This window comes from Panthera leo, chromosome A2, assembly GCF_018350215.1.
Source record: "Panthera leo isolate Ple1 chromosome A2, P.leo_Ple1_pat1.1, whole genome shotgun sequence".
Classification (NCBI taxonomy): domain Eukaryota; kingdom Metazoa; phylum Chordata; class Mammalia; order Carnivora; family Felidae; genus Panthera; species Panthera leo.
The window spans coordinates 9,234,855-9,248,152 of NC_056680.1; the positions used below are offsets into that span (position 1 = coordinate 9,234,855).

A 13,298-nucleotide genomic window follows, 5' to 3' on the forward strand; every position below is an offset into this window, starting at 1 on the left:
GGGAGGATAAAAGATGGAGCTGGGCACCTGTCTGCCTTGTGCTAGCCAACACTGTCCCTGCCCCTCCACTGGCCCACAGGCCACCAGCTGGCCCATTATCCCTGGCGAGAAAGCAGACACTGGAGGGGGGCTCCCATGCAAACCCGCCCGGCAGGGACTGCCAGGGGAGAGCCACCCTGTTCTGGGTCGGGGGCGAGGGGAGAAGGGGGGGGGGCAGCGGAGACAGGAGCCCCCGCCGCGCAGCAGTCAGGTCTCCTCCTGTGCTGTTGGCAGGGGGCAGTGCGTGGGGCCTGTGAACAGGAGATAAAGAGTTCAGGCAGAGGGTTTTTTCTCACTAACCGTGGATTTGTATGTTTGTTCAGCTGGTGGCTCTGATAAGCCCCATTCTGCCAGATAAAAGCTGAGCAGCCATGAGGCGGGGCGTGGGGAGGGGTGTCATAAAGGGACCTTCCTCCTGTCTGTCCTGAGGCCTGGGGTTATCCCCTCCCCCAGGGAGCCCAGCAGGGAAGGGAGTCACGATGCTGGGTTGGCGTGCTCCCCGGTGGGCTAGGCTGATCCCAGAGGGTTGTCTAGAGCAAGCCCCGACCTCCAGGCTCCCCAAAGAGCCCACAAAGGCCGGCCCAGCTGGCTCCCACTCCTGGGGCGGGGGGGGGGGGGGGGGGGTGGTTCTCCTTACCCTCCCTAGAAGCCTGTCCACCAGGGCCCGGTGGCCGGTTTGGGCCCCACGGCTGCTGTATGGGTTCCTGCCAGTCCCCTGCCCCCGTCCGTCCAGGGCGCACCCCTAAGCCCACTGGGTGGACGAGGGCCTGCCCCCCTCGTGTCCCTTACTGTCCTGCCAGGGCAGGGGTCCTAGTTGAGCCCCCGGGCCCGGGGATGGCCCATGGGGGCTCCGGCTGCCTTTGAGTAGCACGTGGCGTCCCCAGGGCCCCTGCCTCAACCCTCCCTTCTCCTTCTGCTGGGTGCTGGCCCCGAGGGTGAAGGGGGTGCCGCTGGAGCAGGACGGTGGGGCCCTGGCTGAAGCTGCCCCTGCTGCAGGGCTGCCTCCTGAGCCTCCGAGCCTGGGTCCAGATTTCCAGTGTTTCTGCCTTTTGTCCTGGAGCCGAGCTGAGCATGCCGGGGGCCGGCGGGGGTGGCATTGTGGGGACGCTGGCTGGGCCGCCAGCCGTAAGATGGCTGCCAAGGGCTAAAATGGCTGCCAGCAGCGCCTGGAGGCGCGTGGCAGCGGGCCTCGCCCGCGCTGGATCCTCGCTCCCGCTTGCTCCTTTACATCAAGCTAATAGTAATAACAGCAATAACGTTTCGGGGCAGTGTCCTGGTTCAGAAGGATTTCCTGCCTATCGCGCTCTCCTGGAGCCCCATTTGTCTCTGCCTTAGTCGCTGGCCCATCTCCATCTCTTTGTCGGGTTCTCTCTAGCCTTTCTGTCCTTGGGCTGGGTGTGCGCATGCGCGCAGCTTTCTGTCTCCACGTGGCCATTTTCAGGGGGCCCGGGACCGCACCCGTGGGGGGACTCCCCTGTCTCCCGCAGCTCCACCCACCGGGCCCCGGAAGGCCGGTGGGGAACGAGTTGGTCCCAGGATGGGTGGGGTCGGTAGCGGGCACCCCAGGGCAGCAGAGTATGTGCCCCTCAGTGGGCTCCACATGCTGGTCCCCTGGCTGTGCCCTTCCTGAGTTTTGAATGGAGGAGAGAGGAAGCAGGCTCAGGGTCCAGGGAGGGCCTAGCGTGGGGTGTCCACGACTTTAGCCCCTCAGCTGCTCCTTCCTGGACAAGCTGGGGGTGGAATCAGACCTAGGTAGCCGGGAAGAGGCCAAGGTGAGAGAAGGACGAAATTCATACCCACAAGGCACCGTGGCACAGAGAGGTTGCCCTCCTGGGAGCGTGGGGGGAGGTCCTGTGGATTCTCTCCAGAGCGGAGAGCACCACGGGCAAAGAGGCGGCCTGGGATAGGATTCGCCACCCCTCCGCACACCACAGGGGTGAGCACAAAGGGAACCGTGGAAGGCTGCACCCCAAACTGGAGGGGGGTGGGGCGAAGGACCGCCATTAGCACTTCCCTTGTGAACCTCTCTGGGTGTTTGATTTGTGACAAGATTTACTGTTCTTTTTTGGAATTAGAGAAAAAAAAAAAATTGAACAGGTAAAGAATCGGGGGGAGTGGGGCCTAAACCTGTCCTATAGGCAGCCTGTCCTTTCCCACTGGTCACCTTGAGGCAGGTGGCCGAGAACTTGGCCTGAGCCAAGGCTGGGCCTTCGCTCCCATAGGGATGCTGTTCTTACCAGCCCCTGTGGCCATCACTCTCTATCCCTCCCGAGTGGCCGCAGGGCCCCCTGCTGCAATCTCTTGGGCCCACACCTTGCCCTTTGGGAACTTCCTCGCTGGTCACTCCCCAGTGTGAACAGCTTGGCTGTGAGGCCAGCGAGGGGTGGACTCTCCGGCCAGCAGGCTGACCTCGGGGCGGTGGTTGAGACCCAGGAGGCAGGGCCAGAGCTGGGCAAAGCCCCGGCCAATACCAGGGCACGGTTTTCTGATGCCACCCCCACGCCTGCCTTCCTCCTGCCCCACAACCTGCCCTGGCCCCCCTCTGCCACCCTCTCGCCAGCTGTCGTGCCTGGGCAGGCATTCTGGAGGTCCCCATTGTGCCCCTGGCACACAAAGCTTTGAGGACCTGGGGGGGGGGGGCGGGGGTGGGGGGGGCGGGGGTGGGGGGGGCTTTCCCAAGCTCAGCAAAATATTCACACACACACTCCACCCTGCCCCAGCCCTCTGTGAGCTCCCACCGCACAATGGGCCCTTGTCTCGGGGCTCCCTCTGAGCAGCTGTGGCACCGGGGCATGAGACAGCCCAGACAGGCTGGCACAGAGCGGGCGACAGCGTTAGGGCAAGCCTCCCCCCTCTGTGTTGCCAGGCACCGCCTGTAAGCATAAAGGTGAGGTGGGGGTGGTTCAGGCTGACAGGAATGGCTGTAATTAATGAAGTGAGAGAAGGGCGGGGCTGCTCCTCTGGGGGCTTGGGCTGAGCGGAGGATGGGGGACCCTGGGGTTCGTCCCAGCTGTGCAGAGAGGCGGTCACTGGCTTCTTTCACGGGCACCCTCCTTGCCCTGGTTCTCAGCCACCGCTGCCCACTTGAGGGCGACTTCGCCCCCCGGAGCGCACGGGGCAGTGTGCATGGGGGCAGTTCTGGTTGGCACACTGGGCTACTCGAATCTAGAATGTAGACACACCCTGCGGTGCCCAGGATGCCCCGCCGCCGAGAATGGTCTGGCTCCACTGTCGGTAGCGCTTTCTTCCTCCTCTCTCCAGGTCTCCCCAGGCTGCGCCCCTCCGAGGAGAGGGTGCTGTGAAGGTGTTTGCAGGGCTGAAGGCGCAGCTCCTTGGCTGGCGTTGGTGGGGCGCCTCGATCCTGACCTCCTCTCCCCTTTGTGTCTCCCGCAGAATCTGGACAATCAGATAGTTCAAACCAGCAAGGAGATGCGGACATCAAACCACTGCCCAACGGTCAGTGCCCCTCCACAACTGCCGCTGGCCCACGCCTGGCCTCTTGGGCCTGCCCTGCCCCCCTCGCCCTCCTCTGCCCTCCTACACCCTGGCCAGCCTGGCCTCCTGTCTGCCCCCATTTCTTCCCCTCGACTCAGCTGTTCCTCGGCTGAACTTCAGCTGGTGTCCAAGGGGGTGGGGGCTCCCCTGAAGCATGCTCGGTCCCCCGTGTGGACGTGAGGGCCTGAGGGCCAGCCTGTGTCTGGAACACGAGGCTTGGGAGGAAGCGAGTCGCAGCAAGAGTGGGGAGAGCTTTGGGGAGACAGGCAGGTAGCCCCTCCGAGCCTTGCCTGGCTCACTCACTTGTCCTTTCCACTCTTCAGGGCACTTAAGTTTCCAGGACTGTTTTGTGACTTCCGGGGTCTGGAATGTGACGGAGCTGGTGAGAGTATCACAGAGTAAGTGAGTTCTTTCTTCCAGCCGTGGCTGAGCTCAGCAGACCGGGGGTGTAAGGAGGGGGGATTCGGACCCCATGTGTCCCCTCCCCCCCCCAGCCGGTGGGGTCCTAGTAGGGGGCAGACGGGATTTCCTGGGACCCTCTGCCCATTGGTACTGGGCAGAGGTGCCCAGAGAGCCCTATCTCTAATCTCCACTGTTTTGGAGGAAAACAAAATCATAACCAAGGGCTCTTCCCCAAAGACCCCTCCCCCCCCCCCCCCCCCCCAGCCAGGAGGAGGCTTCTGGGGAGCTGCTGGTGACAACAAAACAGGCCCCATTGAGCCTTCCACACCGTCCAAACCTCATCCCCTTCTCGCCTTTTCCCAGCTCCTGTTGCCACAGCATCAGGGCCCAACTTCTCACTGGCGGACCTGGAGAGTCCCAGCTACTACAACATAAACCAGGTGACCCTGGGGCGGCGGTCCATCACCTCCCCTCCTTCCACCAGGTGAGCCCAGGACCCCGGCCCTCCCCTCCGATCCCCAGGCCGTCTCGGGGGCTGCAGGCAGCTATCACCCCTTGTTGAGGGTGTTGACTCCAGAGCAGCCCCGGGCCCAGCGTGCCGCCAGCCCCCTGAGCTTCCTGCTTTGTGCTGTCGCTGGGCGTTTGGTGCTGGGGACAGAAGCCCCAACGGGGCACAGCTCTGCCTACAAGGCACTCCCCGTGGGGATCTGAGAAGGCCTCTCTCTTGGGCGAGTGACATGAGCCCAGACATACGGGGGCTGGTACAGGCACGGGGTGGGTGCTCCAGGTAGAGCAGCCTCTGTCCCAGGCAAGGGTGGACGTCCGGGTGGGACCCCCAAAGAGGGCTTTGGAGGCCAGCGGAAGGTGTTTAGACGTAAAACCCACTGAAGGGTTTTAGGTTTCAAGCAGGAGATGCTGGCGATTTGTGTTCTAGAAAGTACCCCTAGCTGCAGCACGTGTGGGCGGGGCTGACAGCCAGTTAGAGGCCCTCCCAGCGGGCTGGAGTAGGGGAGGGCCTCAGTTGGGCGGGGGAGTGGCATGAGAGGACAGGACGGAGCTGAGAGGTTTTGGGGAGGTGGGCACATCCGGCCCTTGTCAGGGCCAGTTGTTGGGGGGCAGGAAGGGACCCTGTGCTTTTTTAAAAAGCTTGAACGTTTGGTTCATCGTGAGGTTTTGGGAATTTATTTTTATTTGTTAAAGTATCGCACTACGATGTTATAGTGTTTTCGTATTAGTGATATTTTAACATAAAAGAACACAGTATCCTGATGTCTGAATTCCGTAGCACCCCTTGGCATTTTTGTCCCTGGCGAGTGCCTCTCGACTTGCCCTGGCCCTGGGGGCTGATGGGAAATAGAAGGTGGGACCACAGAAGCAGTTGAGGGGGGTTTTGCGGATGAAGGTATCACGGGCTGAGAAGGGGTTCGAGGAGGAGGAGCAGACCTGCGGGGTCCCGAGGGACTCTAGGGCCCGTCTGGTCTCAGGGGAAGGCACGTAGCGAGCGCTTGGAAATGCTGCTGTCATCAGGCGCCTGCTCCCCACCCGGCGGGTCACCGGGCGCGAACCGGGGAGCAGTTCGGGTGCCGGTACGTCAATCTTGCCTTGTCCCGCCTGATCCTCTTCCCCAGCACCACCAAGCGCCCCAAGTCCATCGATGACAGCGAGATGGAGAGCCCCGTCGATGATGTCTTCTATCCTGGCACAGGCCGCTCCCCAGCAGCTGGCAGCAGCCAGTCCAGTGGGTGGCCCAACGATGTGGATGCAGGTATGGGTGCTGCAGGGCCAACCCGGAGCGGGGCGGCTGGCGCCTCTTTTTCCCTCTCGGTGTACCTGGCGAGCCTCCCTCTGCTTCCCCTGCCGTGGGAGGCGCTACCTCCTGATCTTCCGGAGGAGGGCAGACCGGGCCAAAGGAGGGAGTGGAGGTGAGGAGCTGGGCTGCGGCTAACTCGGCCGCAGAGCCCACAGGTGTGGTGGAAGGAAGGCAGAGGCCCCAGACTTCGAGCCTCCTCGGTCTCCGTCTCCTGCCGTTTCTCTGGAGGGGTTGCCCTAGCTCCCGCGGTCCTCATGGTTTAAAGCAGTTTCTCAGTCCGGGCACTGTTGACATTTGGGGCCACGTCATTCTCTGTGGTGGGGCCATCCCATGCACTGCAGGGCACGGAGCAGAGCTCTGGCCTCCAGCGGCCAGCCAGTAGCAACTCCCCCGTCCTCCCCAAAGTATAATGACCAGAAACGTCTGGACATTGCTGAACATCCTCTGGCATAGGGGGAGAGGAGACCAGAATCATCCTGAGTTGAGAACCACTGGTCTGACGGGCCCAGCATCACAGAGAGGAGCAGAGCCTAGGAAAGAATGACCAGAATCATTTTCCAATCAAGCAGGAAAGGTAGGGAAGGGCAGAGGTCTAAAGGAAGCTCGCTCAGTCCTCCCAATAGCCTCCAACCACCCCTTCCTTGGTGAACCCACCCACCTTCACCTCTAGTCTTGACGGGAGGCATAAGCAGACCCAGAGAGCCCAGATGGAAAGGAGGGAGAGTGTGTGCATGTGTATTCCCGTGTGTGTGTGTGTGTGTGCGCATCACATATAAATGTATGAGGAGACTGGCTGCAGGCTATTTCTGCCTGACGCACGGGTGGTACAACCTGTGTGTGTCCTCGAGGTGTGGGTTTCTCGGGGCCAGAGAGTGAGACCCATGTGTGGGCGTTGTACGTGGGGCACGTCTGCTGTGGTCAGGCCTGGGGCTTTGCTCTCGAAGCCGGAAGAGAAGGGTCTGACCCGATGTCCCTTTGCCTGGCGTTTTCCAGAAGTGCATCTACAGAGATGGGCCACGTGGATGGGCAGGGGTAGGAACTGGGGGAAAGCGAGGCAGAAGGGCGGGGAGGCGCTCCTGCTTTCCCGCTGCCCAGACACAGGCTCCCGCTCTCAGCTCCCTGGGAGGAGGGGAGGAGGGTCTGAGGGTACGGGCTGTAACCACTGCGAAGCTCATCCCTGTGGGACAGCTCTCTGGCAGGCCTTTGGGTGCCTCCCCCAGGGTTCCCTCGTGGCAAGCAGGTGCCCGGGCCAACACAGCCCAGATACTTCCCCGGGGGAAGAGAGAAGGGGTTGAAAAGGCCCTGGAGACTCCCCAGCCAGGGCCTCAGTTAAGGGACTGCCCCCTCAAGGACTCAAGTGCCTCGAGAGCCACATCCACAGCTGTTTCCTGGGGTTCAGCCCCCAAGTCCCTCTGCCCAGACCTGGTTCCCGAGGAGATGTCCCCTCCCTGGCTCCCGCTCTCTTTTCTCAGCTGTCTGCTCTGGTGCCTGCCGTTTCTGCTCCTTCTAGCTGTCCTGCCGCGCACGGCCCCCAACATCCTCCTGCAGCACCCCTGGCTCCTCGCTTTCCCCTCTTTTCCTCCATGCCCGCCCCCCCCCCCCTCCCCCCGCTGTGTTGTTTCCCCGTGCTGCGACAAATCGCCAATTAAGCAGCCCAGCTGCAGGACAGGGAACAGCTGGGGAGGCGCTGTGCGGCCACGGGGACAGCTGTGCACAGCTGGTGGGGGTGCTCCCCACCCCCTCACTGTGCCAGCTATCAGGTGGCACACAGCTGCTGCCAGATAACGCCTCTGCTGGCGGCTGGGAGTTCGCCCTTCCCCCCACCCTTCCTGCAGTGAAGACTGCAGCCCCCTCACCCCCCATGCAAACGGATTCTCTGCCTCAAAGGTGGCAGCTCTGGAGGTCTCCACACCATCTTACCCGCCCCCCCCCCTCCACCCCCTCACCCCCAGCCCTGGGCACGGCCTCAAGGCTCAGCCCAGGACCGGAGACAGACTCCCCTGGAGGACCTGGCCCAGGGGCCCTGCTGTGTCATAGCACCATTTGGACATCGTGCCCCCCCTGGGCTCAGAGATGAACTTGGTTGGCATCATCAGGATCCTACAGGCAGAGCTCTGATGGGGTGTGCTCTGTGCCCCGGTTCCCGCTGAATGCCATCCCATCTCTGGCAGCGGGAGCAGAGCAAAGCCTTGGAATGTCCCTCCCTGTGGCCGCCCAGCCTCTGGATCCCCTGGCAGGGGAGTCCTTTCCTGTCCAGCTCTGTCCCCAGGGCCCACCCAGGCCCTCCAGCCCCTTCCCCACTCTCTTGTCGGGTGTGGTATCACCCCCTCGGTCCCTCCTGAGGACTGGTGGCTTCTTCCTACCAGAGCCTCCCCCCTTGCAGGGCCCCACAGAGTAGACCCCGGCACGTGCTTCCTTGAGGTCTCCTTCACCCTGAACCTAGCTCTCTAGGGCTCCTCCTGCACACCTTTCTCCCCGCCCCCCCCCCCCCCCCCCCCCCCGCCACATCCCACCCTTCATTCTGTGCCCTCTGAACTTATCCGCTCGGCAGAGAGCAAGATGGGCCCTCGGGTCTGTCCCCTCCCCAGCACACCCAAGGGCTCTCCTTTTCCTCTCCCTTCAGAAGTAGCTGGCCAGTCGGAGCTGGAATTGGGCAAAGGAGGCAGGAAGGGGTGTGGTGGGGCAGGGGCAGCCGGGAGGGGGCCTGAGAAGAGAAGGAGCTAGCTGCTGGCTTCCCGCCCTCCCTTGCTCTCACCCCAGCCCAGCTAAACCTGCCCTGTGTTGCCGATTCCTCCCCCCAGGCCCGGCTTCTCTAAAGAAGTCAGGAAAGCTGGACTTCTGCAGTGCCCTCTCCTCTCAGGGCAGCTCCCCGCGCATGGCTTTCACTCACCACCCGCTGCCTGTGCTTGCTGGAGTCAGACCAGGTGAGAACTGCGGGCCCCGAGGGGGGGCAGCGGGGGAGGCGGTGGGCCAGCTGGCCAGGTGAGGGAGCTAGGGCCACCCCGAGTGACAGCCCCAGGCCCTCTGAGTAGGCAGAGGGCACGGGAACGGGCCCTGCGTCCCAGGCGGCACCTCCTCACCTTGTTCCCAAGCTTCTCACACGCGTGTGTGCTTGCGTGTGTGCCTGGGTGTGTGCGCACGTGTGTGCTGTGCCGCACGGGCCCGTCCTGAGGCCCTCTGCGACTTGTCGCGTGACTCGCCAGGCCTCGGGCCTGCGCCTGCCCAGTTCTTTCCTCCTGCCAGCGGCGGCTGGGGAAGCACAGACTCCTCCCTCGGTCCCCCTTTTGCCTCTTCTCTCCGGGCCGCTGGCTGAGCCCGGGGTCGGGGTCCGGTGTCCCCGGCACCAGCCCAGGGCGGTGTGGGGGCACAGATTGACAAGAGCACTCGAGGGAAGCCAGGCTCCCTTCTGAGGCCCTCCCTACCCTTTTCCGAAAGCGAAGGGCTGGGCTGGCTCCTGGGTTGTCTTCCAGGGAGAGGAACAGGCCCACTGCTGTGGGGGGCTGTCTCGCTTCAGTCTTGGGAGAGGGGGCTCGGTGGGGGTGGAGGGAACACCTCAGAGTTCCCGAGGGGATGGAATCAGGCAGGGAGTTGTGGGAGCTGAGTCCTCATCCTAGCCACTCCCTCATTTGCCCCCCACCCCCTTGGTAACCTTCTGGCAGAAAGAGGACCCTGCCCCGTGTCCGCCCGCCCGCCCGCCGTCTTGTGGGCCCTTTTGTAGGACGCAGAGAAGAGTGAGGTTTACCCTCCCGGCTTCCTCCTCAGGGCCTCCTGGCTGAGAGCCCAGAGGCAGCCTGCACTGGGGCAGGGTGTGGTGGCCGCAAGGTGGGGGCGGGGACCCCAGGCCCTCTGTACAGGCAGCGGGAGGGCGGCAGGCCCAGCTCGGCTCCGCTTTTATGAACTCCAGAGAGAAGCCAAGTTTCCTCAGCCCCCTAATGAAACCGAGAGCAAGAGCGAGCTGATTGGAAACAGACTGGAGGGGGAGGACTCGGCTCAGGGAAGAGCCGGGGCCTGCGCTGGGGTGGGAGTTGTATGTATGCGTGTGCGAGGACGGTTGGGGCTGAGCGCTCCAGAACGTGGCCTGGGCGCCTCGGCCAGATGCACGGTCATTTGTATGCAGGAGCGGGGGGGGGGGGGGGGTATGCGTGTCCAGGGCTCATCCTACACGGGCAAGGGGCCCTGTCTCTACCCAGAGACCAGGAGCTGTTGGCCTCCTCTGTCCCTCATCCAGGCTCCCACCTGGGCCCTGGGCCGGGGTGAAGCCAGTGCGGCATTCACCAGGATGCAGGACATCACGAGGAGCCGAAACCCCAGCCATCGAGACACATGAAATGTAGTGTCGTATTTTTAAAAATTAGAACCAGTGAGAAACACACGTGACGGACAGATATCAACGTTCTCAACAAAAGACGGGGCTGGCCTTGTACTTGCACGGTCCTGCTTTGTTCGTGTCGCTCTAACTCCAGCCCTGGTTCTAATCAATATTTACGAAGACAGGCAGCTGGCTGACTAGCCCTGGTTTGCCAATTTGACTTTTTAAAAAATATTGCATTGAAATGTTAGTTACCTCATGGGCGCCTGGGTGGCCCGGTCGGTTGAGCCTCCCGACTCGTGATTCCCGCTCAGGTCGTGATCGCAGGGTCGTGGGATCGAGCCCCGCGTCGGGCTCTGCGCTGAGCCTGGGGCCTGCTCAGGATTCTCTCTCTCCCTCTGCACCTCCCTCAGTCGTGTTTGCACAAGCAGGCACGCTCTCTCTCAAGTTAAAAAGGAAACGTTACTTACCTCGGGGCACCTGGCTGGCTCAGTCAGTAGAGCTGCGACTCTCGATCCTGGGGTCATGGGTTCAAGCCCACGTTGGGTGCAGAGATTACGTAAATAAAGAAGACGGAGAACGTTGAAAAAATGTTCCTCACCCCGGTTGCTGAGTTAGTAGGCGCCGCCTTAAGTCTCTCACTCTCCTCACCCTGGTCCTGGCCCTGCTCCCACCCCAGTCTCCCCTTTCCTCTGGCTCCTCAGTGCTCTCTGTCTGACCAGCGGCCCCCGCCCCCACTGTCGCCCACCGTGGCCCCCCACCCGCCTCCTAGGCCCTGATGCCCTTTTCTTCCCGCTCATGTACACGCAGGGAGCCCTCGGGCCACAGCATCAGCGCTGCACTTCCCCTCCACGTCCATCATCCAGCAGTCGAGCCCGTATTTCACGCACCCGACCATCCGCTACCACCACCACCACGGGCAGGACTCGCTGAAGGAGTTTGTGCAGTTTGTGTGCTCGGACGGCTCGGGCCAGGCTACCGGACAGGTGAGTCCCGAGGGCCCCAGGAGCCCCGCCACAGCTCATCTCTGCATCTGTCCGTCTGTCTCGGGGCTCACAGGGAGAGGGTCCAGAAGCCAGGAGCCCTCCTGGGGCTGGAGCAGCAGACAGCCAGTAACGCCAGACGCCTCGATCTCCTGGATCTGGGGGTAGGGGTCTGTGTATGATGCCGGGGTCTGTCGGTCACGGTCTAGAGAAGGGCGGGGCAGTGGCTGGGCCCACCTTGCTCGGGCTCCTTGCCCCGCCCTTGGTCTCTGTTCCCCCGGGTAGGAGTGCATCCGTGATCTATCCGACCCGACCTGGGCTCCTTGCCTCCTAACACCCCTCTCAAAACCTCAGGGCTACAGGGATTTGGTAGGTTCTAGACCAACGCTTCCCAGCCTTGGCACTGTTAGCATTTGGGGCTGTTCATTCTCTGTTCTGTGGAGCTGTGTCCTCTGTGGCCCCTACCCACTCAATGCCAGCAGCATCACCCCCTCCCAGCCCCGATGACCAGGATGTCTCCAGACTTCAGTGGGCCCCAGGGGCATCATTGTTTCCTGGTGAGAAGGCCTGAGTAGAGGAAAGGCCCCCCGCCACGGGAGCTGTTCGGAGTCTCCTGTTGGCAGAACTCTTAACAAGAGTTTCCCAGGCCAGTCACTGTTCTGGAGCAAAGCCCTTGCGCTCCTCAGCCTGGAAGAGACACTGGTTCCCCCATGGAGCTCTGCCGCCCCACTGCCCTTGTCCGTCGGCAAGCCCTAGGGCCCAGTCACTGACCAGCAGAAACAAAGGCCACTCAGCAAAGGGCTTATTCCAGACAGTGCTGGGCCACAGGTGACCCTTCAATGGGACAGTGGTTCTGCCTTAGTCCCTGGGAGACCACTCTGGGTTGGGACACGGGTGGTCTCTAGACCTCTGGGAAGGTTCTAGAGCCCCAGCAGCACACTGCGCTGTGAGAAGGCCCAGTTCCTCTCCCTGCCACTGGTCCAGGCTGGAAACCTGCTGTGAGAGGTCAGGTGGGGTGGGGTAGGGGGGGGATGCTCAAAGGGCCGTGGTGGGGAAAGGCGTTCGGAAGCCCGTGCCAGAGGCAGCCCGGGGAGAGCCGTGGGAGGCTCTTGGCGACTCAGCCCGGTACTGCCTCGGGGCGCCCTGTGCAGAGTGGGCATTTTCTAAGTGCTGGTGTATTGATTTGGGGCAGGGCTACGGCTCGGCCTCCTCGCTCTCGCTGTCCAGAACGGAAGCCAGTCCTCTTCCGTCTCCTGTTCTCCCTCCTTCTGCTTTCCTTGTTCCCTTTTCCCCTTTTCCCTGTGAGGTCTTCTCTTGCTGGCTCTGTAGCTCCTTAGCACATTCGGAGCCTTACCCACCTCTCTGGACAAGCTCTGTCCACTTTCAGGGGCATGGAGGGAGAAGTGGCCATGACCCCCGACAGCTACGACACCTCCTTCAGAGATGCCAGCCGAGTCTGCGGGAGCCGCCAGCCTCTGTCCCAGTGTCCAAGAGGCCTGGGGTCTGGATTATGGATCAGAGAGGCCAGAAGCTCCGCCTCGCCTGCCTTCTCGCCCACAGAGGCAGCTGGGGTTTGGAGTCAAAATGAGACTGACCCGAAGGACCATTTTAGCCCGGAGAGTCAAGCCTAAACCCACAGGACCTTCAAGAATATGGGTCAGTCCATCTTTAAGCATCCTGATGCTGGCTGGGTCCTGAGCCTCTCCCTTGACTTGACCATTCAAGATTAAGGGCTCACTGGGTCCAGAAGTTTTCTTCTCAAGGCAGATGCTTGCTCCGTGGATAAAACGCTGCAGTCAGGAGGGCCAACAGTCACCCTGGTTAAACAGAGAGGCTAGCCCGGCTGGGGAGTCTCTCCGGATTTCCTCCTGTGGCCCGTTGTGCCAAGAGCCGGGGTGGGGCGGGGGGGGCGGTAGGGAGGAGGGTTGTCTTCAGTGAGCCTGCTCCATGGGGCTCAGCTTCTGAGAGGAGGCTAGAGACGTCACCAGGCCATGGAGGAGGACAGAGCCGGAGGCCCCAGACTCTGCAGCTGACCTGGTGACAGGGAGTGGCAGTAGCAGGCTGCACTTGTTCCGTGGCTACCTCCAGAGTCCCCTCCAGAGGGCCCACTAACACACAGCTGCCTGGGCCTCGCCCGATCCTGATTCAGCAGGTCCAGGGCGGGGCCGAGAATCCGCACTTCTCCCCAAGTTGCCCAGTGATGCTGCTTCTGGTCGGGTGACCCCACTTTGAGACTCACTGATCGAAAGCCTGAAGGAGT

General features: G+C 62.3%; 1 protein-coding gene across 7 annotated transcripts in view; it reads left to right on the top strand.

Moving 5' to 3' along the window:
- Positions 1-13,298, top strand: part of NFIX (nuclear factor I X) — a 95,632-nt gene that overhangs the window by 71,470 nt on the left and 10,864 nt on the right. For 5 of the 7 annotated variants that reach the window (XM_042928587.1, XM_042928590.1, XM_042928593.1 and 2 more), the window contains 6 exons: positions 3,433-3,495; positions 3,858-3,932; positions 4,300-4,420; positions 5,565-5,701; positions 8,548-8,670; positions 10,866-11,041. In XM_042928587.1, the coding sequence (XP_042784521.1) occupies positions 3,433-3,495; positions 3,858-3,932; positions 4,300-4,420; positions 5,565-5,701; positions 8,548-8,670; positions 10,866-11,041 (695 nt within the window). The remainder of the gene's footprint in view (positions 1-3,432; positions 3,496-3,857; positions 3,933-4,299; positions 4,421-5,564; positions 5,702-8,547; positions 8,671-10,865; positions 11,042-13,298) is intronic. The other 2 variants (XM_042928589.1, XM_042928592.1) reach the window with 1 other exon arrangement.